This window comes from Rutidosis leptorrhynchoides, chromosome 9 (assembly GCF_046630445.1).
Source record: "Rutidosis leptorrhynchoides isolate AG116_Rl617_1_P2 chromosome 9, CSIRO_AGI_Rlap_v1, whole genome shotgun sequence".
Classification (NCBI taxonomy): domain Eukaryota; kingdom Viridiplantae; phylum Streptophyta; class Magnoliopsida; order Asterales; family Asteraceae; genus Rutidosis; species Rutidosis leptorrhynchoides.
The window spans coordinates 280,128,313-280,153,520 of NC_092341.1; the positions used below are offsets into that span (position 1 = coordinate 280,128,313).

General features: G+C 34.9%; 3 protein-coding genes across 3 annotated transcripts in view; 1 reads left to right on the top strand and 2 right to left on the bottom strand.

Moving 5' to 3' along the window:
* The first annotated feature begins 578 nt into the window (after positions 1-578).
* LOC139866810 (kinesin-like protein KIN-4A) lies at positions 579-2,493 on the top strand. The gene is made up of 4 exons (XM_071855099.1): positions 579-672; positions 1,319-1,595; positions 1,677-1,823; positions 1,897-2,493. Exons 1-4 carry the CDS (start codon positions 605-607, stop codon positions 2,128-2,130), a joined length of 726 nt encoding a protein of 241 aa, XP_071711200.1. The 5' UTR covers positions 579-604; the 3' UTR covers positions 2,131-2,493.
* Positions 2,494-2,685: 192 nt separating this feature from the next.
* On the bottom strand, positions 2,686-5,890 carry LOC139865688 (probable inactive receptor kinase At5g67200). Its single transcript, XM_071853768.1, has 2 exons — positions 4,233-5,890; positions 2,686-3,546 (listed from the first exon to the last, which is right to left on the bottom strand). The coding sequence occupies exons 1-2, from the start codon at positions 5,683-5,685 to the stop codon at positions 2,981-2,983; spliced, it is 2,019 nt and encodes a 672-aa protein (XP_071709869.1). The 5' UTR covers positions 5,686-5,890; the 3' UTR covers positions 2,686-2,980.
* Positions 5,891-11,027: 5,137 nt separating this feature from the next.
* LOC139868805 (uncharacterized) overlaps positions 11,028-25,208 on the bottom strand; it is a 39,904-nt gene continuing 25,723 nt past the window's right edge. Inside the window, exon 3 of the mRNA XM_071857147.1 lies at positions 11,028-13,613. Within this exon, the coding sequence (XP_071713248.1) occupies positions 11,028-13,613 (2,586 nt within the window). The remainder of the gene's footprint in view (positions 13,614-25,208) is intronic.

A 25,208-nucleotide genomic window follows, 5' to 3' on the forward strand; every position in this document is an offset into this window, starting at 1 on the left:
CCCAAAATAATCATCAAACATCCCATCCTCTATTGTAATCTTATTGCACTCAATCCGTAATTAAGTAACATAGCTAATTAAGGATTGATCAAGCTCGTTTACTAAACGATCTTCAAAATATATTCAAGCCCGAGCTCACTTAAGCTGGGATGGAATCGAGTTTCTAACGAATCGAGTTCTAGTAGCTCACGAGTAGCTCGGTTCATTTACACTCGTACTGTTTAGTTCAGCTCAATCACTTACTATCCTTCATATCGATTTCTCTCTTGTATATCCAGCCACGCGAAACTTAAAGAGGATTTAAGCTTTCTGAAACATCAGGAAAAAGCTTCTTCCCGTTCATCAACACCTCAGAGGTATAAGAATGACTTAATTCTTCTTTTTTACCTCTTTTTTGAAATTCAAAGTACTAAATAACAGTGTTTGTTATGATTTTTGTTGTTATTTATCTGTCAGAGGGCCTAGCTTATCACCAAATACAAGAGCGGCAAGGATCGTTTCACTCGAAAGCAGGCTAAAATTGTCGTCTACTGCCCTTGCTGCGTTATCTTCAAAAATTTCAGAAGCTGGGAGGGGAGATCATAACTCTGCTGGACGATGGAAAATGTTACACTCGTTAGGAGATGCAAAGGATTTACTTCAGCACTTATTTAATATTGCTATTGAGTCGAGGTAACATATGACACAACAATTTTTAAAATTCAGTATTTCGTATTCAACATACAAATTTCATATTGAGCCTGAGTTACTAGTTATTATACCTGGAATACGGGCCGGGTTAGGTCGATACCTGAACGGGTTTTGGTTCAAAACGGGTCAAAAATTTTGGACGGGTCTAAATGGGTTGGGTCGGGCTGGTTGAGACCCGTTTCTCAAAGTTCCGTGATACGCGTTTCAATTTTCAGCTTCATGGTTTTATTTTAGTTTTGCGCAACGCGTTTCAGTTTTCAGTTTCGCGTTTCAATTTACAGATTTGTGTTTTAATTGTTAGATTCTCGAAGTTTTGTGTAAATTTAAATGCGAAACTCAAAACTGAAATGGGAAACGGAAGGCTGAAATGCAAAAGTGCTAAAAACAGAAACGCGAAACTAAAAACTGAAAACTTTATAGCTCAACCCGTTGGACCCATATACAAGACCCTTTGGACCCGTCTCTATTTGTTGGACTTGACGGATTTTGACCCAGTTGACCCATTTCTTTATGTTTGTCTAAGACCCAATGGGTTTTTAGACAAACCCTTCTGACCATTTTTAGGACTTTAGGTTTGCTTTGCCAGGTATACTAGTTACTGACTTAGTTTTATATATTTGGTTGGCAGACGTTGGGTGTTGGAAAAGGAATACGAAACGAAGGAGACAAAAGCACAGTTAAATGAGCTCAAGTCGCAACAAAGTGATAAATATAGGGATACAGATGTTAGTTCAAGTTCAATACAAACAACTTCTACCCAAACTGCAAAAGTAAGTAGGCTTACAAAGAAATGGAAAGATATTGAAGAAAGAGCTTTACAAAATTCAAGAGATAAAACACCTTCAAGGAAATCGAAAGAAACTGAAGGGCAAACTAGTACATCTAAATCAAGTTCTTCTGCAAAAGTAAGCTAATTTTTTTATTTCTTTTTGTGTTAACAGTTCGAATTCCGATTAAGGTTTTATATTATTGGATGGTTATAACAGGGAAAGGCTCCAGCTCCAACTGCGTTAGATATATTTGCAGATATGGGTATTGAATCTCCATTACCGTTCCCAGAATCAAGGGAACTTGACTCTAAAGCTGGTATCTGCAATAGACCACTCCAAGTAGTTTATAAACAAACGGAAAAGGTGAACCTTGCATTTTTCAAAAATTTAAATTAATATTTCTTTAATGAGTTTTACTAATTGTTGGTTTGTACAGATGATACCAATTGCGCATCTGCCGATGAAAAAGTTGCCACTCGGTGAACAGAAGAGGAAAATTTCGAGGTGGAGACGGGGCCATGACGAATGGCTGATACAGTTCAAGTGGAGGTGGCAAAAACCATGGAAGCTTTCGCATATGATCAGAACCAGTGATCAGATCAGAAACAGTGATGAGACATTAAAGGGTCAAGATTTGTCTCTTAGGCTTGGTCAAAGTCAAACCACATGATCATCATCTCATTATTGGACTCTTCTACCTTCACTTGCTGGGTTCATAACTTCAAATGTAATTACAACATTGAAGCCTTCAAGGTTACCCTTCATCCTCTTGTTTCTCATTTCCAGCCCACCAATTTAAATTCTAAAATAAAACTAAAAGTATCCTTAAAAACAAGGGAAGATGGTTTTATCAATTGTGAGAGCTTCAATCATGTTGAAGACATTGTAGTGTAGAGATGCAAAGGTAATTGACTTAAGCATACATATTTTAAACTAAAATTGGGGGACACTGTATAAGAATTTGGATCAAAAGGGAACCAAAGACTAGCTGATTAACTGTTTTGTTGATTTTGTTAGTATAACATTCTCTCTAATTATTAGGCTACATTTTCATTTTTTAGCAAATTTTGTATTATTTTGTTAAATTCTAAAGATATGGGACATGGAGAATGTATATGTAGTTCATTGTTGCAAACATGATTATAGTAGCCTCTTTATCTCCTAAGAACAGCTATAAGTATCTTCAACTAATGTAAAGACACAAATTTAAACAATAACAGGTATCCCCATAACCAAAGTATATCCATATCCATATCCATATATCATATCATCATATCTATATATAAGAGATATTTGTAGGATTTAGCTTCATATTTCAATACCTAATCTTTACAATACTGGCGATAAATCACACGAATGAATTCTCACAAGAAACCAGTATCGTCAGATTGTACATAAATGTGAAGTTCGTCACTGCAAATTTCTTTCTTGCCATTTCTCTGTGGTTGCATCTCCAAAACTATTACCACAACCGACAATAATGTAACCATATGCTTCTACCATATTCTCGTGTTTAGTAGCTACGAATATCCGTTATACGTGTTATCATTTTCCAAGCTAGCAGTCTCCTTAATCTCCTGTAACATCTTTAAAACTTGTCTCATTACGGGCCTCTGTTCCGGTGATGTCAAACTACAAACGCCTGCCACTTCAACAAGCATCCCGAGCCTATTATCATTTGGCATGTCATCATTTTCTCTCATCGCTCTCACCCATTCCGCCATATCCTCAGGGACAAGATGTGGATGCTGCGATGGAGGCCTACCCGATAGAAGCTCTAACAAGAGGACTCCAAACGCATAGACATCGGATTTGGTTGTGGCTCGATGGAAGGATTTTCTTAACTCGGGGGCTTTGTAACCGGTGGAAATGGATTCATCAATAGAAGTGTGGTCCGCAAGGGCCAAGAGGCAGTAGTCTGTGAGACAGGCCTCGAAGTCGGTGCCAAGTAGGACGTTGGAGGATTTTAGATTGTTGTGAATCAGTCTTGACGCTTGGTGGATGTAAGCAAGCCCTAATGCTATATCTTCGGCGATCTTCAAACATGATGTCCAATGCAGAGGTTTTGCCCTTGTTGATCTTGATCCTGTTCACATAATGAGTAATTACTTCAAGTTATAGAATAATCCAAAAATAATGCATTTTGACATTTAAGGTCAAGCAACAACTATAATAACCCTAATAATGTTGAAACCATAAAAACTGATAATCTCCTATTAAAGGCTCGTTGCCCAAATCTGTCGACCCGAGCTTGAGACTTGTCGAGCTCGGTTGCAGCCCTAATTTCATCTAAACTAGGGTGGTCTAGGTTTGTTTAAGATGACCAACTTGTACCATGTACTACTGTACTAGGCCTAGGTGGAACAAAATATTTTGCCACCTTAAGAATTTGGATTAGTAGATTGTTTGGCACAATTGCATCATGATGATGACTTCATGCTTACTAGTCTGGTCAACACACTTTATTCCAGTGTATAGTCAAATCCAAATAGGTAACAGGTAAGCACGGTCCCCATACAGCGATAGCTCTAATATTATCCTAATAAAGTTTACAGGCTGCCACTTAACTGAGTCAAACTCGTTGAGTGAACTCAGTAATAGTCAAAACAATACAAAATCGTCTACACGTATTTTAATGATTATCAATTATAAAAGCAACATGATTATTTGTATGATTTCCTAATTATGTTCCATTCATCAAGTATAGAGATGTGTTTAATGTACTACATAATCTAAAAATCAAAAGGATTAATAACAGCATATTTAACTTACCATGGATTAGGTTAAACAAGCTGCCATTCGGTTGATAATCATAGATAACAAGCCTCTCTTGTTTTGCCTGAAAATAAGCCCTAACCGGAACCAAATTAGGATGACGTAGACCTCCAACCGCTTCCAAATGCTTCTCGAATGCTTCACCGGACGTTATCGCCGTTTTCCCGGCGTCTAACCTCTTCACTGTCACAATCAGCTGGTTATCCATAACCGCTTTGTAGGTCGTTCCAATCGTTCCTCTCCCTAACAACTCCGCCGATGCTGACATCAGCTGTTCCAGTCCGTACATCGCCGACTCTCCTTCACAGAATATTAGGTTACCGGTCTTCTCTCGGTGTTGTTGAGGTAATTGCATTTTCTTCTCTTCAATTTCAAGTTCCTTGTTAACGATTCGTACTGTATTTACAGTATTATTAGTTGAATGTGCAACAACGGCGTTATCGTTAACGTTTTCGTTTCCAATTTCATCATCAGAACTAAACGCAACTGATTTCGACTGATATTGATACCGCCTTTTATTTAAAATAGCAAAAAGCGATAAAACAAGGGCTAAAATGATTAGGAATCCGATTATAAACCCTAGGATTATACCTAGTCGTTTATGCCTGTGCCTAGACGGTGGAGAAACGATTAAACCTTGAGATTCAGCGTTTTGAACTACCGGCGCCGGAGCCGTTACGCCGCCGGACGGCGTATCAAAAAACGGCGAGTTCGAATCGCATATTTTGTTAATAATCTTACCGCATAAGCCAGGGTTTAATAAAAACGACGAAACGCCAAATCTAGAGAAAGTAGACGTCGCCGGAATCGTTCCGGTCAGGTTATTACCGGAAACGTTGAAAACTTCGAGAGCGGTTTGGTTTAGAGCCGGTAGAGGACCGGTGAACCGGTTCCATTCTAGCTTAAGGTAGACAAGCCGGTCTAGTGAGTAAAGCTGAACCGGAAGTGGACCGGATAGGTTGTTACGAGCGAGGTCAAGTGAGTGTAGATGGTGAAGTGAGAGTAAAGTCAACGGAAAGGTTCCAGAAAAAGTGTTGTGGTCAAGGAATAGGGTTTTGAGGTTAGTGAGAGAAGAAAGGTTAGGTAATGGTCCGGTGAGTGAGTTGTTTCTGAGGCTTAGGACTCGTAGTTGGTCTAGCCGGGATAATGTGTTGTCGGCGAAGGTGCCAGTTAGGCTGCAGCTTTGTAGGACGAAACGAACCACACGACCTTGAACACACTTGACCCCTTGCCATTGACAATAGTCGAACCGTTCGTTGAGATTGTAGAGTAGTTTATTTGTAATGTCAGCTTGTTGTTTGAACTTGAGTAGGGCTACGGCGTCGGAGGGGAGTTGTGGTGTTACTGTGGTGGTGGAGATGGTGGTGGGGAGTGTGACGGCGAGGATGAGAAACAGGGACAGCATATGGTGGTGGTGGTGGTGGTGGTGGAGTTTTGGTAGAGTGCACATTGTTTGAGGAGTGGACTAAGAAAAAAGAGAGGAGTGAGTTGTCTGTTTTTGTTTGCTTCTTTTCTTTTTTTGATGAATCAATTTTCCATTAAACAAGGGAATTGTAAAACAGGAACCAAGGTCAAGAAAATGACAAAACATGCTAGTGCTGGATTTAACTATATAAGACCATTTGTAATGGTGGTGTTCTATGTTGCAGTGTGATGTTGTGAGTTTTTTTGATGATTAAGATGTATTGTGGGAGAGGGTGAAGTAATGGTGGTGTTGAAAGTTGGTGTTGTGGGTGTGGAATGTTGATGTGGCATTTATTTTTGTATTTTCCTGTTTTATTTTATTCTTTTAACTTATTTTTATTATTTAATGTAATAAAATTAAATTTTAAAAAAAAAATTGAATTGCAACGGCTAGAAACTAGCCTTTTTTTTTTCTTTCAATTTTCCTCTATATAAAGTACCAATAACGTGAATATAGATTGTAGAATGTCAAATGTAAATTCTTATTAGGAAACAACTAGTCCCAATCGGCCCACGCTATGCGGCGGCGGTTATCAGCCTGCATATTCGTATTTAACGTAGCGTTGTGTATGTACAGAGTGGTAAACGGCCCATTTGGTAGGACCTGTTTTAGATGTCGGTGTAATTAGCGTTTTTGAAAAAGTGTCTGGTTCGAACGTAGTTAGTCTCGTTTTGTTCGTAAAATTATTTCAAGGTTAATGGTGGTAGTGGCGAAAATTAACTCGCGGCGAGTAGGAAGGCAAGGCCCGTTAAAGTTTATGGTGGGTGTTAATTTTTTTTTTCGAATTAAAAAATAAATTTTGCCCAAACACGTTCAAATGTTGTCTAAAAAACATATTTTGCCGCAAACACGTTCAAATGTTGTCTAAAAACATCCAAATTTTGCCCAAAAACCTTCAAATTTTGTCGAAAAAGCTCCATATATTGCCCAAAAACCTCCATTTTTTTTCCAAAAAATACTACGTTAAAAAAAAAAAAATACCCCCGGTGAAAAAAAATTATGCTTCCGCCACTGGTACAAACTATTCAATAAAATAAGAAAAACTATATATATATATATATATATATATATATATATATATATATATATATATATATATATATATATATATATATATATTAGCGTTAGAACAGTTATAGAAAAATAAGTTACGTGATTAATTTGTAATAAAGAAAGAAGTTAAAGAGTAATAAAGTGAAAAATTATGTGATTGATTTAATAATGATTATAATAATAGTAATAATAATGGTAATAATAATAATAATAATAATAATAATAATAATAATAATAATAATAATAATAATAATAATAATAATAATAATAATGAATAGTTATTAGATAGTAGAAAGTGTGTGGTGGATTTAAGTGAATGAGAAGTTTTATGGTTAAATTATAAAATGTGAAAAGTTTGTGGTAAGTTTAGAAAAATATAAAGTTTAGTATCATAGATGTTGTGCGTGATTTGTAAAAGAATGACAAGTTTGTGGTAAATTTGTGAAGTTTAAAAAGTTTACTATTATATATTAGCGTTAGAACAGTTATAGAAAAATAAGTTACGTGATTAATTTGTAATAAAGGAAAAAGTTAAAGAGTAATAAAGTGAAAAATTATGTGATTGATTTAATAATGATTATAATAATAGTAATAATAATAATAATAATAATAATAATAATAATAATAATAATAATAATAATAATAATAATAATAATAATAATAGTTATTAGATAGTAGAAAGTGTGTGGTGGATTTAAGTGAATGAGAAGTTTTATGGTTAAATTATAAAATGTGAAAAGTTTGTGGTAAGTTTAGAAAAATATAAAGTTTAGTATCATAGATGTTGTGGGTGATTTGTAAAAGAATGAAAAGTTTGTGGTAAATTTGTGAAGTTTAAAAAGTTTACTATTCATCTTTTAGATATATAGAGTAATTATGTTTAGGGCTTGTATCACTTTTCCTCTGTTTATATTCGGATAATTTTCGGATATTTCGGATATTTTTCGGATATTTTCCGGATATTTCGGATATTTTTCGGATTTTTTCGGATTTTTTAGAAATTTTCGGATATTCGGATATCCGAATATCCGAAAATTTTAAAAACTCCATCCGATATCTGAATCCGAAAAATCGGATATCCGATTTTCGGATATCCGAATTTTCGGATATCCGATTTTTCGGATATTTTCGGATTCGGATTTCGGATAATTCGGATTCGGATTTCGGATTCGGATATTTTGAACACCCCTACTCATCTATACGGGATGAGATTAGTATTTTTTTCTAATCAAATTCAAAGTTCATTAGTTGCATATCTTAAGGTGGTTAAGAAAAATATTGAAACCAGCTATGAAATAATTCCGATTACATTTGAATGAAAATATGTGTACTCCCTGAATAACGTGAGCAATAAAAACCCACCATTAATTTCGATAATTACGTTATAAATATGTATTATATATGTGTATAATGCAAATTTAGTGCATACAAATGATGAATTTATTAAAATTCTAGATCACTCAATTTTATACGAGGTAGTAAGAGGTAAGAACTCACACATTTATTTATTAGCCTTTAATTTGCTTTTCTTCGTTCTCCTATTAATCAATTGTTTAAGCTTGCATCTTTTTCAATCCAGTTTCTAGACTTAATTTTTGACTTAGGTGTGTACTTAGTCAAAAGTAAGTAGAGTGCCTGGTAGACCTCACAGGCTCACATAATAATAATAATATAATAGTAGAAAGCATTAGAATGATGTAATGCCATATGTCTACATTGTACTCTGAAATATATTTCAAAGAATGGAATGATAATGCATTTTACAAAATGGTACAATTAAGTTAATGTCTCGAGGCCAACTTTAAAACTTCATTCCAACATTCACCCTACCCTCACTTCACGGATATACCCTACACGAGGTATAGTAGAAATAAATGGCTACCTAAATCTCAAGCCCGTATTTACTGTTACAAGCTTTGTTTCACAACTTCTTTGCACTCTGAAACCGTAACAAGCCCATTGGGTTCACAACCAAAATGACCATATTTAGTCTTGTGTTATTTGGTTAATATCACAATCTTTTGCTCATTTTCCGAACAATGCCGACAAAACCATTTACATAATGACAGAGCTTTAAATTTCATGGTGTCTGTAGAGTTGGTTTCTTAATTTCCCAATACGTTTCTAATTTCTTGTTGTATAAAGCATTGTATTATCCATGAAAATTGTTAGTTTTTGATGTTTTGAAAAGATATTTTTATGGCGAAAGAGCTTTTCCAGTGTCTTCCAGCAAAAAGGGCGCATGCATCCAAGTGGTACCCTTAAAAGGGTCGGTTTAGACACTATTAAAAGAGTCTACTTTTGCATATAAAAGTATAAATTGATACTATAACTGGTATATGTATACTGAGTATTTGTTGATAAATAAAAAAACAGTTGCACCACTAGACAACATTTTTTTGGTGAAAAACATCATTTTAAATCAAAATAGATTCAAGGATCTAATTGAGTTACAAATTAAATCAAAATAGATTCAACGATCTAATTGATCTAATTGAGTTACAAAATTGATTTAAACCATAACACGTCTCATGGGCTACATCCAACTTAACTATCTATTTGAACAACCGTTTATCCGGACCCTAGCTACATTGAAGAATACATTACACAAGCACCAACAAACAATTGTAAACTACAAAAAACCACGTATTCGCACAACACGGGCCGAATAATTCAGCGGAAAGTTAATCTCCAACTTGCACTAAATAACACCTGAGAAGTCAATCATGTACCACAATAATTTCACACGCTCACTCCCAATAGATGATTGCAGAAATTAATTTTCATTTAATTTAACGCCACGTCAACACTTTACAAAGATGCATTGTTGAAATAATTAAAATTTGAACTTTTAAGCCTAAATGAACTAAAATAACCTTAATTGATAATGACACAAGTTTTGATGTTACAATTTATTTGAGAGTATTTTAAGACCGATCCTTGTGGTCGTCGGATCCGGCCCGTCAGATGAGGTGGCGAATCTAACGGAAATTGACGGCCGTTAACCGGGCATCAGTTTCCGTTAACTTTGGGCGTTAGTAAATTGACGGAAACCAGAAAAATCGTTAGTTACACGTGTAAGGATGTGATTGGGCCACGTTTTCATATGTTGTTCAACGGCTATAATGCCGTTACACAGTTGTTTTTTTAATATATAATATATATATATATAACTCATTTTCCACCCATTTTATACACACAAAATAAACTTTTTCTTCCAATTTTTATAAAATTTTTATACCTCATTTCCCACCCATTCTATACACACAAAATCAACTTTTTTTCTCAATTTTTATGGCATCCTTTTCGAACTACGAAATAGGTTTTATTTATGTAATCTTTTTTAACTATTTTTAATTCATTTGTATTTTTGTTATTTTATTTTAAGTATTTTTTTTCATTTGTAGTTTGTATTTTTTTTATTTAATGAATTTTATATTATTAGTTTAATTAAATAATGTGTTAGAAATATAAAGAAAATGTCAAAAATAAAAAATTGATGGACCCTACTGAAAACTGATACAAAAAACTGACACCCACTGTTGAAAAATGTCAGAAACTGACCCTGCTGACTCAGTCAGTTTGCACTTTTTAGGTAAAAAATGCAGAAACTGTCCGTGACATCACATGCACCGTAAGAAATGGTCTAAGAAGATAACTCGTGGATCTATAAAAAATAGATTTGGACATATTACCTCTCTTATCAATAATACATTAAATTAAATTAATATATAATTTTAAAAAATGAAATGATCTAACATCATTGCATTATTGTCTTTACTTAGATGTTTTCATTGAAAGACGACCAACACATAATTGTGCTACTGATTTCCTGATGAAGACGTTAAAGGCACCTCTAACAGACTGTTAACAATAATTAAAATAAAAAAATGCACGATTCATAAAGGGAGGTCTTTGTTTATGCCAAAGTGTTTGAGCAAGTGAATGGTTTGTGGGAGCCATTTCACTTTGAGAAAATAAAGGAATGCTGTGAAAAGACAAAAAAAAATAGATAAGAATTAAGTATTTATTAATATATTTTTTTTTGAAAAGCAAGATTGTATTAAACTCATCAAAGTTTGGTACAATACTGTTGGGCATAAGATGCCAACTACACACTGCAAAAGCTACATCACAATATGTTAACAAGTTTGCGAGCTAGCAAACATCTAAGCTAAACAAAAGGTACACGATTAAGATAAGTTGAGGAACACGCTTGGGTTGAAGAGCCACGATTGCCAATCAATATTCTTCCCTTTAATCCTTTTTGAGATTCATTCGAACGATTTGTTTTGGATTTCATTTAGAGCCACCGGAGCGGTCAACGATATACCGCGGAAAACTTTGTTGTTCCGGTTTTTCCAAATGAAGTACACACAAACCCATTCGACCGCTTGCCAGTTTTTTTTCCCGAGTGGTGACATGGAAACCGGAGCATTGCCTTTAAGAATTTCGTTGGAGCTTAAGTTTGAAAAATTACCGAATCCCCACCATCTACATACTCTACTCCACACATCCAATGAATGATCACATAATATAAACGCATGGTCAACCGTTTCTAAACCATTGTCACATATTGGACAACGAACACTGTTTAAATCAATTCCCCTTTTATCAAGCTCGATTCTCACCGGTACACGTTTTTTACCAACCCTCCAAGCGAAGACCTCGAATTTTTTAGGAATTAAATTATTGCGTAAAGTCTCACCCGAAGGAAGGTGACTGACCAGGGACTGCTCGACGATTACCGCAGCAAGCTGTTTGACCGAGAATACACCGCTAGTGGAAAGTGACCAAGACCAGCAATCACTTTTATTTTTATCGAAATTATACCCTGCGATAACCTTTTCAAGTGCTTCCAATTCTGATCTCGTTCGGCCTGTAGGTACCCTGATCCAATCGAAGTTTGCTGTTGAATTAGATACACCCACATCAATATGATCTATAACTCGAACGTCTTTGATTCTTTCAAGCTTGTAAAGTCTCGAAAATCTTTGGCTCAACTTGACACCATCAATCCAGACATCATCCCAGAACAGCATAGAAGACCCGTCATTAACAATCTTATTGAAGGAAGCTCTAAAAAGAATGTCCATGGACTCCAAGAAATTTCCTGCAGCAACAATGTTGTGCCAAATACCGGAAGTTTGGGATCGAAGGGTGTTACCCTCCAAACCCAAACCCCCGTCCGGGCCGTGAATACTACGTATTAATTTGACCCAAAGGGAATTGGCTTCGGATTTAAACCTCCACCACCATTTCCCCAATAACGCAAGATTTTTACTTTTTAAGGAACCCAAATTTAACCCCCCATGTTCAAAAGGAGAGATAACACAATCCCATTTTACCCATGCCATTTTAGAACCCGAGTCTGACCCGCCCCAAAAAAAATCATGCCTCACACTCTCAAGTATTTGAATCACACTTTGGGGAGCACGAAAAAACGAGAAGAGATACAATGGGAGACTATTAAGAACCGATTTAATAAGAGTTACCCTTCCACCATAAGACAACGATCGCATTCTCCAATCCGACAATTTTGTTTTTATTTTATTGATCACAACATCGCATTCTTTTCTTTTATTCATCTTTGCTCCAATGGGAATCCCGAGGTAAGTGAAGGGGAATTTCCCGACTTGACAACCAATACGTTTAGCAACATGATTCAACTCATCTATTCCGACACCAACACCGTATAGAAAGCTTTTTTGGAAGTTGACTTTCAAACCCGAGGCTAATTCAAAACATTTGAGTAATTTTTGAAGGTTATACACATTTCGCTTACTCCACTCCCCGATAAAGATAGTGTCATCGGCGTATTGTAGATGAGAGATTGACACTTTGTCTTTCCCGATCTCGACTCCCTTGAAACAATCGCTTTCTGTTGCAGATTTCGTCATTATGTTCAATACCTCGGGCGCGAGGATAAATAGGAACGGGGACAATGGGTCGCCTTGACGAAAACCCCTCCCTAAAGAAAACTCGTTTGTAGGGGAGCCGTTGACAAGGACTGAAATAGACGCTAATTTCATACATGTTAAAATCCAATCCCTCCATTTATTTCGGAACCCCATGCTTTTCATGACCTCCATCAAAAAGTCCCAATCGATACAATCGAAAGCTTTCTCAAAGTCGACTTTAAAAACGAAACTTTTTTGCTTCTTAGCTTTCAAATAATCAAGAGATTCGTTTATGATCAATGCGCCATATAAAATGAACCTGCCTCTAAGGAAGGCGCTTTGTTCAGGCCCCACAAGATAAGGAACAACTTTTCTAAGTCTATTCGAAAGCATTTTGGCAATGATTTTGTAGTAACTACCGGTGAGGCTAATCGGACGAAAGTCGCCAAGACCCATCGGACAGCTCTTTTTTGGAATTAACGATACAAAGGATGCATTACACCCCTTCGAGAATTCAGCCATTTTCCAAAACCACTCAACAGCTTCTACGAGTTCGACTTTGATTGGTTCCCAATTTTTTTTGAAAAAACGCATGTTGAAACCGTCTGGGCCCGGCGCCTTAGTGCTACCGCATTCTAAGATAGCATCATGGATTTCTTTCTCACTAAAAGGTAATTCAAGGGCTTCTGCTTCTTCAACCGAAAGTATAGGATACCTGAGATCATCGAGGCTTGGTCTATCCACATTAGATTTCTCAAAAACACGCTTGAAATGCTCCACAGTTTCTGATTTGATATCGCCCGGATTGACGTTCCAGATACCTTTTATATTTAGACCTCTAATATTACTTTTATTATTCTTTCTATTGATTATCGCGTGAAAATACTTCGAGTTTTCGTCACCATCTAATATCCATCTCTCTCGTGATTTTTGTTGAAGCATACTCACCTTGATTGCTTCCTTTTCCAACCATAACTTTCGTGATTCAGCTCATAAATTTTTTTCGCCTTCATCCAACAGCCCACTTTCGGCTTTTAATTCCAGGTTATTCGCAGTACACTTTAGGACTTCTATCTCACCGCCTAGATGGCCAAATTTTTTGTTACTCCAGACTTTTAAATTTTCCTTAACCCTTTTGAGTTTGTTTCTAAAAACACAATCTTTACGTCTATTGTCTTTAATCGGTTCTTTCCACGCATCCGTAATGAAACAACCCAACCCGTACTCCGTACGATAAATTTTTTTTTTTTTAAAATGATACACATTTACGCTCCAATTAAATATGTAAACCATTTCACACGCTTCATTAAAAACATACTACGAGTTTAATGTTTACAAAAAGGCACAAAGGCCATTAACGAATATGATATAAGTTTGACCAACTACAAATGATCGTTTATAATCCAAACGACCCCTTGAGCATGGTTTGGGACTAAACTACCCAAAACGTAGGTCAACTTCCAAAAGCTTCATCATAACATCAACAAGGACACCTAGTGCCCAATAACCCCCTTGCCCTTATCCACACCTGCATCTAAAAAGATAAACAACGAGAGGGGTAAGCTAATGCTTAGTGAGTGCAACAATTATACGTTTACATATACAACCTGCTTACTTGCAATCACTTAAGCATTTACCGCATATGCTAGCATTATAAGTATTCATACCATCACAAGTATAACACTAAACCTTCCACCATACGAGCTAGCATAACAATAGCATATAGTTTAAACAATATAATATGCTACAATCCACACACACAACCATGGTTAACCAAACGAACGGGGGAACGGTGTTTAACAACCGTCAGAGTTCATAACAACCATTAGTGCACTTAACACTTCGTACACTAACCCCACGGGTGGCATCTTAACACGTCGATACTTCACCCCGGGTGGTGCCTTAACACTTCGGCACTTCACCCCGAATGGTGTAGTGACCCGAACTTTTCCATGTTTATATATATATATATATATATATATATATATATATATATATATATATATATATATATATATATATATATTAAATGAAATTGTTATTTACATGATTAAGTATTTCCAACATGTTAAGCAATCAAACTTGTTAAGACTTGATTAATTGAAATAGGTTTCATATAGACAATTGACCACCCAAGTTGACCGGTGATTCACGAACGTTAAAACTTGTAAAAACTATATGATGACATATATATGGATATATATATATATATATAGTTAACATGATATTATGATAATTAAACATATCATTAAGTATATTAACAATGAACTACATATGTAAAAGCAAGACTACTAACTTAATGATTTTGAAACGAGACATATATGTAACGATTATCGTTGTAACGACATTTAATGTATATATATCATATTAAGAGATATTCATACATCATATTATCATGATAATATAATAATTTAAAATCTCTTTTGATATTATAAACATTGGGTTAACAACATTTAACAAGATCGTTAACCTAAAGGTTTCAAAACAACACTTACATGTAACGACTAACGATGACTTAACGACTCAGTTAAAATGTATATACATGTAGTGTTTTAATATGTATTCATACGCTTTTGAAAGACTTCAAGACACTTATCAAAATACTTCTACTTAACAAAAATGCTTACAATTACATCCTCGTTCAGTTTCATCAACAATTCTACTCGTATGCACCCGTATTCGTACTCGTACAATACACAGCTTTTAGATGTATGTACTATTGGTATATACACTCCAATGATCAGCTCTTAGCAGCCCATGTGAGTTACCTAACACATGTGGGAACCATCATTTGGCAACTAGCATGAAATATCTCATAAAATTACAAAAATATGAGTAATCATTCATGACTTATTTACATGAAAACAAAATTACATATCCTTTATATCTAATCCATACACCAATGACCAAAAATACCTACAAACACTTTCATTCTTCAATTTTCTTCATCTAATTGATCTCTCTCAAGTTCTATCTTCAAGTTCTAAGTGTTCTTCATAAATTCCAAAAGTTCTAGTTTCATAAAATCAAGAATACTTCCAAGATTGCAAGTTTACTTCCAAGTTTTCTAAATCCATTCCAAGTAATCATCCAAGATCAAGAAAGCTTTGTTACTTACAGTAGGTTATATTTCTAATACAAGGTAATAATCATATTCAAACTTCAATTCAATTTCTATAACTATAACAATCATATTTCGAGTGGAAATCTTACTTGAAATTGTTTTCGTGTCATGATTCTGCTTCAAGAACTTTCAAGCCATCCAAGGATCCTTTGAAGCTAGATCCATTTTTCTCATTTCCAGTAGGTTTATCCAAGGAACTTGAGATAGTAATGATATTCATAACATCATTCGATTCATACATAAAAAGCTGTCTTATTCAACGTTATAAACTTGTAATCACTAGAACATAGTTTAGTTAATTCTAAACTTGTTCGCAAATAAAGTTAATCCTTCTAACTAGACTTTTAAAATCAACTAAACACATGTTCTATATCTATATGATATGCTAAATTAATGATTTAAAACCCGGAAACACAATAAACACCATAAAACTGGATATACGCCGTCGTAGTAAAACCGGGGGCTGTTTTGGTTGGGATAATTAAAAGCTAAGAAGAAATTTGATTTAAAAGCTATACTTCTGGAAAAATGATTTTTCTTATGATAACTATATCCAAAAATCATGGTTAAACTCAAAGTGAAAGTATCTTTTTCAAAATGGTCATCAAGATGTCGTTCTTTCGACAGAAATGACTATCTCTTTCAAAAACGACTTGTAACTTGTATTTCCGACTATAAACTTATAATTTTTCTATTTAGATTCATAAATTTAAGTTCAATAAGAAACCGTGACCACTGGAATCACTCAAAACGAATTAGAAACGAAGAAATGGCGAGTAAAACAAGATTGATAAAAACTACTCATTTTACCTACGAGAAAGTTAGTAATAAATCTATTCCAACAATAACCTAATCAACTTATATTGTATATTATGTAATCTTGAGATACCATAGACACGTATACAATGTTTTGACCTATCATGTCGACCCATCTATATATATATTGCGGAACACCCATAGACACTCTATATGTGAATGTTGGAGTTAGCTATACAGGGTTGAGGTTGATTCCAAAATATATATATAGTTTGAGTTGTGATCAATACTGAGATACGTATACACTGGGTCGTGGATTGATTCAAGATAATATTTATCGATTTTTTCTGTACATCTAACTTTGGACAACTAGTTGTAGGTTACTAACGAGGACAGCTGACTTAATGAACTTAAAACATCAAAATGTATTAAAAGTGTTGTAAATATATTTTGAACATACTTTGATATATATGTACATATTTGTTATAGGTTCGTGAATCGACCAGTGGCCAAGTCTTACTTCTCGACGAAGTAAAAAATCTGTGAAAGTGAGTTATAGTCCCACTTTTAAAATCTAATATTTTTGGGATGAGAATACATGCAGGTTTTATAAATGATTTACAAAATAGACACAAGTACGTGAAACTACATTCTATGGTTGAATTATCGAAATCGAATATGCCCCTTTTTATTAAGTCTGGTAATCTAAGAATTAGGGAACAGATACCCTAATTGACGCGAATCCTAAAGATAGATCTGTTGGGCCTAACAAACCTCATCCAAAGTACCGGATGCTTTAGTACTTCGAAATTTATATCATATCCGAAGGGTGTCCCGGATTGATGGGGATATTCTTATATATGCATCTTGTTAATGTCGATTACCAGGTGTTCACCATATGAATGATTTTTATCTCTATGTATGGGATGTGTATTGAAATATGAAATCTTGTGGTCTATTGTTACGATTTGATATATATAGGTTAAACCTTTAACTCACCAACATTTTTGTTGACGTTTAAAGCATGTTTATTCTCATGTGAATACTAAGAGCTTCCGCTGTTGCATACTAAAATAAGGACAAGATTTAGAGTCCATGTTTGTATGATATTGTGTAAAAACTGCATTCAAGAAACTGATTTCGATGTAACATATTTGTATTGTAAACCATTATGTAATGGTCGTGTGTAAACAGGATATTTTAGATTATCATTTTTTGATAATCTACGTAAAGCTTTTTAAACCTTTATTTATGAAATAAAGGTTATGGTTTGTTTTAAAATGAATGCAGTCTTTGAAAAACGTCTCATATAGAGGTCAAAACCTCGCAACGAAATCAATTAATATGGAACGTTTTTAATCAATAAGAACGGGACATTTCAGTTGGTATCCGAGCGTTGGTCTTAGAGAACCAGAATTTTGCATTAGTGTATCTTATCGAGTTTTTTAGGATGCATTAGTGAGTCTGGACTTCGACCGTGTTTACTTGAAAAAAAAACGAAAAAAAAAGAGATTGCTTAACAAATTTTGTTGGAAATTATATATTTTTAACATGTGAATATTATGTGATATATTAATCTCTTAACGTGTTTGATATTATGTGATAGATGTCTACCTCTAGAACTAGTCCCATTGACTCACCTAATAATAATGAAGAGTCAAATGTAAATTGGAATGATTCGTGGACTGATTCACAAGTTCCCGAAGAGGAACCGGAAGAAGAGTCAGAACCGGAAGAAGAATCGGTACCGGAAGAAGAACCAGTGGGGGAAATAATAAAACGGTTAAGTAGAAGAAAATCCTCAACCAACCGACCAAAGTTAATTATGGTCAACGGTGTTTCCGCCAAGGAAGCAAAATATTGGGAGGATTACCAATTCTCCGATGAATCGGATCCCGACGAGGATTCCGATGATGTTATAGAAATTATCCCAACTGAATTTAAAAAGGCAAAAGAGAGCAATAAGGGAAAGGGCATAAAAATAGAGAAATCTGATTCTAACCCCAATGAACTTTATATGTATCGTCAACACCCGTATTTCTTAAGTTGTAACAATAACCCGGGAACCTCTAAACCACCAGGTTTTTCTAGACCAATGTGGAAAACGACGGCTCGTATTAGGGGAACATCATATATCCCTAAAAACTTAGCAAAAAGAACCAAGTTCAAAAAAGAAGAAACGAGTGAGTCGGAATAAGATAGTTGTATTTGTGCGGTGTAATATATGTAATATAGTGTGCTTATGCTTTACGATATATGTAAAAATTGCTTGTATTAATAAGTATCTTTTATTAATCTAACTCTTGTCTATTTTACAGTATAAAAACACAAAATGGATAGACAACCCAATATTTTAAGAGACCTATTCGGAGACATGATTGATGAAATCTTGTCTAGAGTGAAATGTCCCGTTCTTATTGATTAAAAACGTTCCATATTAATTGATTTCGTTGCGAGGTTTTGACCTCTATATGAGACGTTTTTCAAAGACTGCATTCATTTTTAAAACAAACCATAACCTTTATTTCATAAATAAAGGTTTAAAAAGCTTTATGTAGATTATCAAATAATGATAATCTAAAATATCCTGTTTACACACGACCATTACATAATGGTTTACAATACAAATATGTTACATCGAAATCAGTTTCTTGAATGCAGTTTTTACACAATATCATACAAACATGGACTCCAAATCTTGTCCTTATTTTAGTATGCAACAGCGGAAGCTCTTAATATTCACCTGAGAATAAACATGCTTTAAACGTCAACAAAAATGTTGGTGAGTTATAGGTTTAACCTATATATATCAAATCGTAACAATAGACCACAAGATTTCATATTTCAATACACATCCCATACATAGAGATAAAAATCATTCATATGGTGAACACCTGGTAACTGACATTAACAAGATGCATATATAAGAATATCCCCATCATTCCGAGACACCCTTCGGATATGATATAAATTTCGAAGTACTAAAGCATCCGATACTTTGGATGGGGTTTGTTAGGCCCAATAGATCTATCTTTAGGATTCGCGTCAATTAGGGTGTCTGTTCCCTAATTCTTAGATTACCAGACTTAATAAAAAGGGGCATATTCGATTTCGATAATTCAACCATAGAATGTAGTTTCACGTACTTGTGTCTATTTTGTAAATCATTTATAAAACCTGCATGTATTCTCATCTCAAAAATATTAGATTTTAAAAGTGGGACTATAACTCACTTTCACAGATTTTTACTTCGTCGAGAAGTAAGACTTGGCCACTGTTGATTCACGAACCTATAACAATATATACATATATATTAAAGTATGTTCAAAATATATTTACAACACTTTTAATATATTTTGATATTTTAAGTTTATTAAGTCAGCTGTCCTCGTTAGTAACCTACAACTAGTTGTCCACAGTTAGATGTACAGAAATAAATCGATAAATATTATCTTGAATCAATCCATGACCCAGTGTATACGTATCTCAGTATTGATCACAACTCAAACTATATATATTTTGGAATCAACCTCAACCCTGTATAGCTAACTCCAACATTCACATATAGAGTGTCTATGGTTGTTCCGAAATATATATAGATGTGTCGACATGATAGGTCGAAACATTGTATACGTGTCTATGGTATCTCAAGATTACATAATATACAATACAAGTTGATTAATCTATGGTTGGAATAGATTTGTTACCAATTTTCACGTAGCTAAAATGAGAAAAATTATCCAATCTTGTTTTACCCATAACAACTTCATTTTAAATCCGTTTTGAGTGAATCAAATTGCTATGGTTTCATATCGAACTCTATTTTATGAATCTAAACAGAAAAAGTATAGGTTTATAGTCAGAAAAATAAGTTACAAGTCATTTTTTTAAAGGTAGTCATTTCAGTCGAAAGAACGACGTCTAGATGACCATTTTAGAAAACATACTTCCACTTTGAGTTTAACCATAATTTTTGGATATAGTTTCATGTTCATAATAAAAATCATTTTCTCAGAATAACAACTTTTAAATCAAAGTTTATCATAGTTTTTAATTAACTAACCCAAAACAGCCCGCGGTGTTACTACGATGGCGTAAATCCGGTTTTACGGTGTTTTTCGTGTTTCCAGGTTTTAAATCATTAAGTTAGCATATCATATAGATATAGAACATGTGTTTAGTTAATTTTAAAAGTCAAGTTAGAAGGATTAACTTTTGTTTGCGAACAAGTTTAGAATTAACTAAACTATGTTCTAGTGATTACGAGTTTAAACCTTCGAATAAGATAGTTTTATATATATATGAATCGAATGATGTTATGAACATCATTACTACCTCAAGTTTAGTAGGTAAACCTACTGGAAGTGACAAGAAATGATCTAGCTTTAAAGGATCTTGGATGGCTTGAAAGTTCTTGAAGTAGGATCATGACACAAAAACAAGTTCAAGTAAGATTTTTACTCGAATTAAGATAGTTTATAGTTATAGAAATTGAATCAAAGTTTGAATATGAATATTACCTTGAATAAGAAAGATAACCTACTGTATATAACAAAGGTTTCTTGATCTTAGATGATTACTTGGAATGGATTAGAAAGCTTGGAAGTAAATTAGTAAACTTGAAGGGATTTTTGAAGTGTTCTTGAAGTGTTCTTCCTATGATGATTATAGCTTGATTCTTGAAGTGATTTTTGATGAAGATGATGATTAACTACTGGAAAAATACGTTCATAATAGTGTGTGTGTGTTGAGATAGAATTAGAAAGAGAATTGGAGTGAATGATGAGTGGTAATTGGTGAGTGGTGAGTGGGGTTAAAAGGAGTTCTAGTTAGTTGACTAGCTCATGGTAGAAGTTAAAATTGATTAGTCATACATGACATAATCAAGAGTGGAATCCCATGCTAGTTCCTATTGGTATATACCAATAGTAAGTACGTTTTGAAGCTGTGTATAATACGGGTAAGAATACGACTAGAATTCTTGATGAAAGAAAAGAATGGGAAAGTAACTGTAACCATTTTCGTTAAGTATGAGTGTTTTAATATATGTCTTGAAGTCTTCCAAAAGTATTTTAATACATCTAAATACACTACATGTATATACATTTTAACTGAGTCGTTAAGTCATCGTTAGTCGTTACATGTAAGTGTTGTTTTGAAACCTTTAAGTTAACGATCTCAATTAATGTTGTTAACCCATTGTTTATTATATCTAATGAGATGTTAAATTATTATATTATCATGATATTATGATATATTAATATATCTTAATATGATATATATACATTTAAATGTCGTTACAACGATAATCGTTACATATATGTCTCGTTTCGAAATCCTTAAGTTAGTAGTCTTGTTTATATGTATATAACTCATTGTTAATATACTTATGGAGATACTTACTTATCATAATCTCATGTTAACCATATGTATATATCGTCATGTCATTTTTACAAGTTTTAACGTTCGTGAATCGCCGGTCAACTTGGGTGGTCAATTGTCTATATGAAACATATTTCAATTAATCAAGTCTTAACAAGTTTGATTGCTTAACATGTTGGAAACATTTAATCATGTAAATATCAATCTCAATTAATATATATAAACATGGAAAAGTTCGGGTCACTACAGTACCTACCCGTTAAATAAATTTCGTCCCGAAATTTTAAGCTGTTGAAGGTGTTGACGAATCTTCTGGAAATAGATGCGGGTATTTCTTCTTCATCTGATCTTCACGCTCCCAGGTGAACTCGGGTCCTCTACGAGCATTCCATCGAACCTTAACAATTGGTATCTTGTTTTGCTTAAGCCTTTTAACCTCACGATCCATTATTTCGACGGGTTCTTCGATGAATTGGAGTTTTTCGTTGATTTGGATTTCATCTAACGGAATAGTGAGATCTTCTTTAGCAAAACATTTCTTCAAATTCGAGACGTGGAAAGTGTTATGTACAGCCACGAGTTGTTGAGGTAACTCAAGTCGGTAAGCTACTGGTCCGACACGATCAATAATCTTGAATGGTCCAATATACCTTGGATTTAATTTCCCTCGTTTACCAAATCGAACAACGCCTTTCCAAGGTGCAACTTTAAGCATGACCATCTCTCCAATTTCAAATTCTATATCTTTTCTTTTAATGTCAGCGTAGCTCTTTTGTCGACTTTGGGCGGTTTTCAACCGTTGTTGAATTTGGATGATCTTCTCGGTAGTTTCTTGTATAATCTCCGGACCCGTAATCTGTCTATCCCCCACTTCACTCCAACAAATCGGAGACCTGCACTTTCTACCATAAAGTGCTTCAAACGGCGCCATCTCAATGCTTGAATGGTAGTTGTTGTTGTAGGAAAATTCTGCTAACGGTAGATGTCGATCCCAACTGTTTCCGAAATCAATAACACATGCTCGTAGCATGTCTTCAAGCGTTTGTATCGTCCTTTAGCTCTGCCCATCAGTTTGTGGATGATAGGCAGTACTCATGTCTAGACGAGTTCCTAATGCTTGCTGTAATGTCTGCCAGAATCTTGAAATAAATCTGCCATCCCTATCAGAGATAATAGAGATTGGTATTCCATGTCTGGAGACGACTTCCTTCAAATACAGTCGTGCTAACTTCTCCATCTTGTCATCTTCTCTTATTGGCAGGAAGTGTGCTGATTTGGTGAGACGATCAACTATTACCCAAATAGTATCAAAACCACTTGCAGTCCTTGGCAATTTAGTGATGAAATCCATGGTAATGTTTTCCCATTTCCATTCTGGGATTTCGGGTTGTTGAAGTAGACCTGATGGTTTCTGATGCTCAGCTTTGACCTTAGAACACGTCAAACATTCTCCTATGTATTTAGCAACATCGGCTTTCATACCCGGCCACCAAAAATGTTTCTTGAGATCCTTGTACATCTTCCCCGTTCCAGGATGTATTGAGTATCTGGTTTTATGAGCTTCTCTAAGTACCATTTCTCTCATATCTCCAAATTTTGGTACCCAAATCCTTTCAGCCCTATACCGGGTTCCGTCTTTCCGAATATTAAGATGCTGCTCCGATCCTTTGGGTATTTCATCCTTTAAATTTCCTTCTTTTAAAACTCCTTGTTGCGCCTCCTTTATTTGAGTAGTAAGGTTATTATGAATCATTATATTCATAGATTTTACTCGAATGGGTTCTCTGTCCTTCCTGCTCAAGGCATCGGCTACCACATTTGCCTTCCCCGGGTGGTAACGAATCTCAAAGTCGTAATCATTCAACAATTCAATCCACCTACGCTGCCTCATATTCAGTTGTTTCTGATTAAATATGTGTTGAAGACTTTTGTGGTCGGTATATATAATACTTTTGACCCCATATAAGTAGTGCCTCCAAGTCTTTAATGCAAAAACAACCGCGCCTAATTCCAAATCATGCGTCGTATAATTTTGCTCGTGAATCTTCAATTGTCTAGACGCATAAGCAATCACCTTCGTCCGTTGCATTAAAACACAACCGAGACCTTGCTTTGATGCGTCACAATAAATCACAAAATCATCATTCCCTTCAGGCAATGACAATATAGGTGCCGTAGTTAGCTTTTTCTTCAATAGCTGAAACGCTTTCTCTTGTTCATCATTCCATTCAAATTTCTTCCCTTTATGCGTTAATGCAGTCAAGGGTTTTGCTATTCTGGAAAAGTCTTGGATGAACCTTCTGTAGTAACCAGCTAGTCCTAAAAACTGGCGTATGTGTTTCGGAGTTTTCGGGGTTTCCCACTTTTCAACAGTTTCTATCTTTGCTGGATCCACCTTAATACCTTTTTTGTTCACTATGTAACCGAGGAATTGAACTTCTTCCAACCAAAATGCACACTTTGAAAATTTAGCGTACAATTCTTCCTTCCTCAATACTTCTAACACCTTTCTCAAATGTTCACCGTGTTCTTGGTCATTCTTTGAGTAAATAAGTATGTCATCAATGAAAACAATGACAAACTTGTCAAGGTATGGTCCACACACTCGGTTCATAAGGTCCATGAACACAGCTGGTGCATTAGTTAAACCAAATGGCATGACCATAAACTCGTAATGACCGTAACGTGTTCTGAAAGCAGTCTTTGGAATATCATCTTCTTTCACCCGCATTTGATGATACCCGGAACGTAAGTCAATCTTTAAATAAACAGACGAGCCTTGTAGTTGATCAAATAAGTCGTCGATTCTCGGTAGTGGGTAGCGGTTCTTGATGGTAAGTTTGTTCAACTCTCGGTAGTCGATACACAACCTGAATGTACCATCTTTCTTCTTGACAAATAAAACAGGAGCTCCCCACGGTGATGTGCTTGGTCGAATGAAACCATGCTCTAAAAGTTCTTGTAATTGGCTTTGCAGTTCTTTCATCTCGCTGGGTGCGAGTCTGTAAGGAGCACGAGCTATTGGTGCAGCTCCTGGTACAAGATCTATTTGAAATTCAACGGATCGATGTGGGGGTAATCCCGGTAATTCTTTCGGAAATACATCGGGAAATTCTTTTGCGACGGGAACATCATTGATGCTCTTTTCTTCAGTTTGTACTTTCTCGACGTGTGCTAGAGCAACATAGCAACCTTTTCTTATTAGTTTTTGTGCCTTCAAATTACTAATAAGATGTAGCTTCGTGTTGCCCTTTTCTCCGTACACCATTAAGGGTTTTTCTTTTTCTCGTATA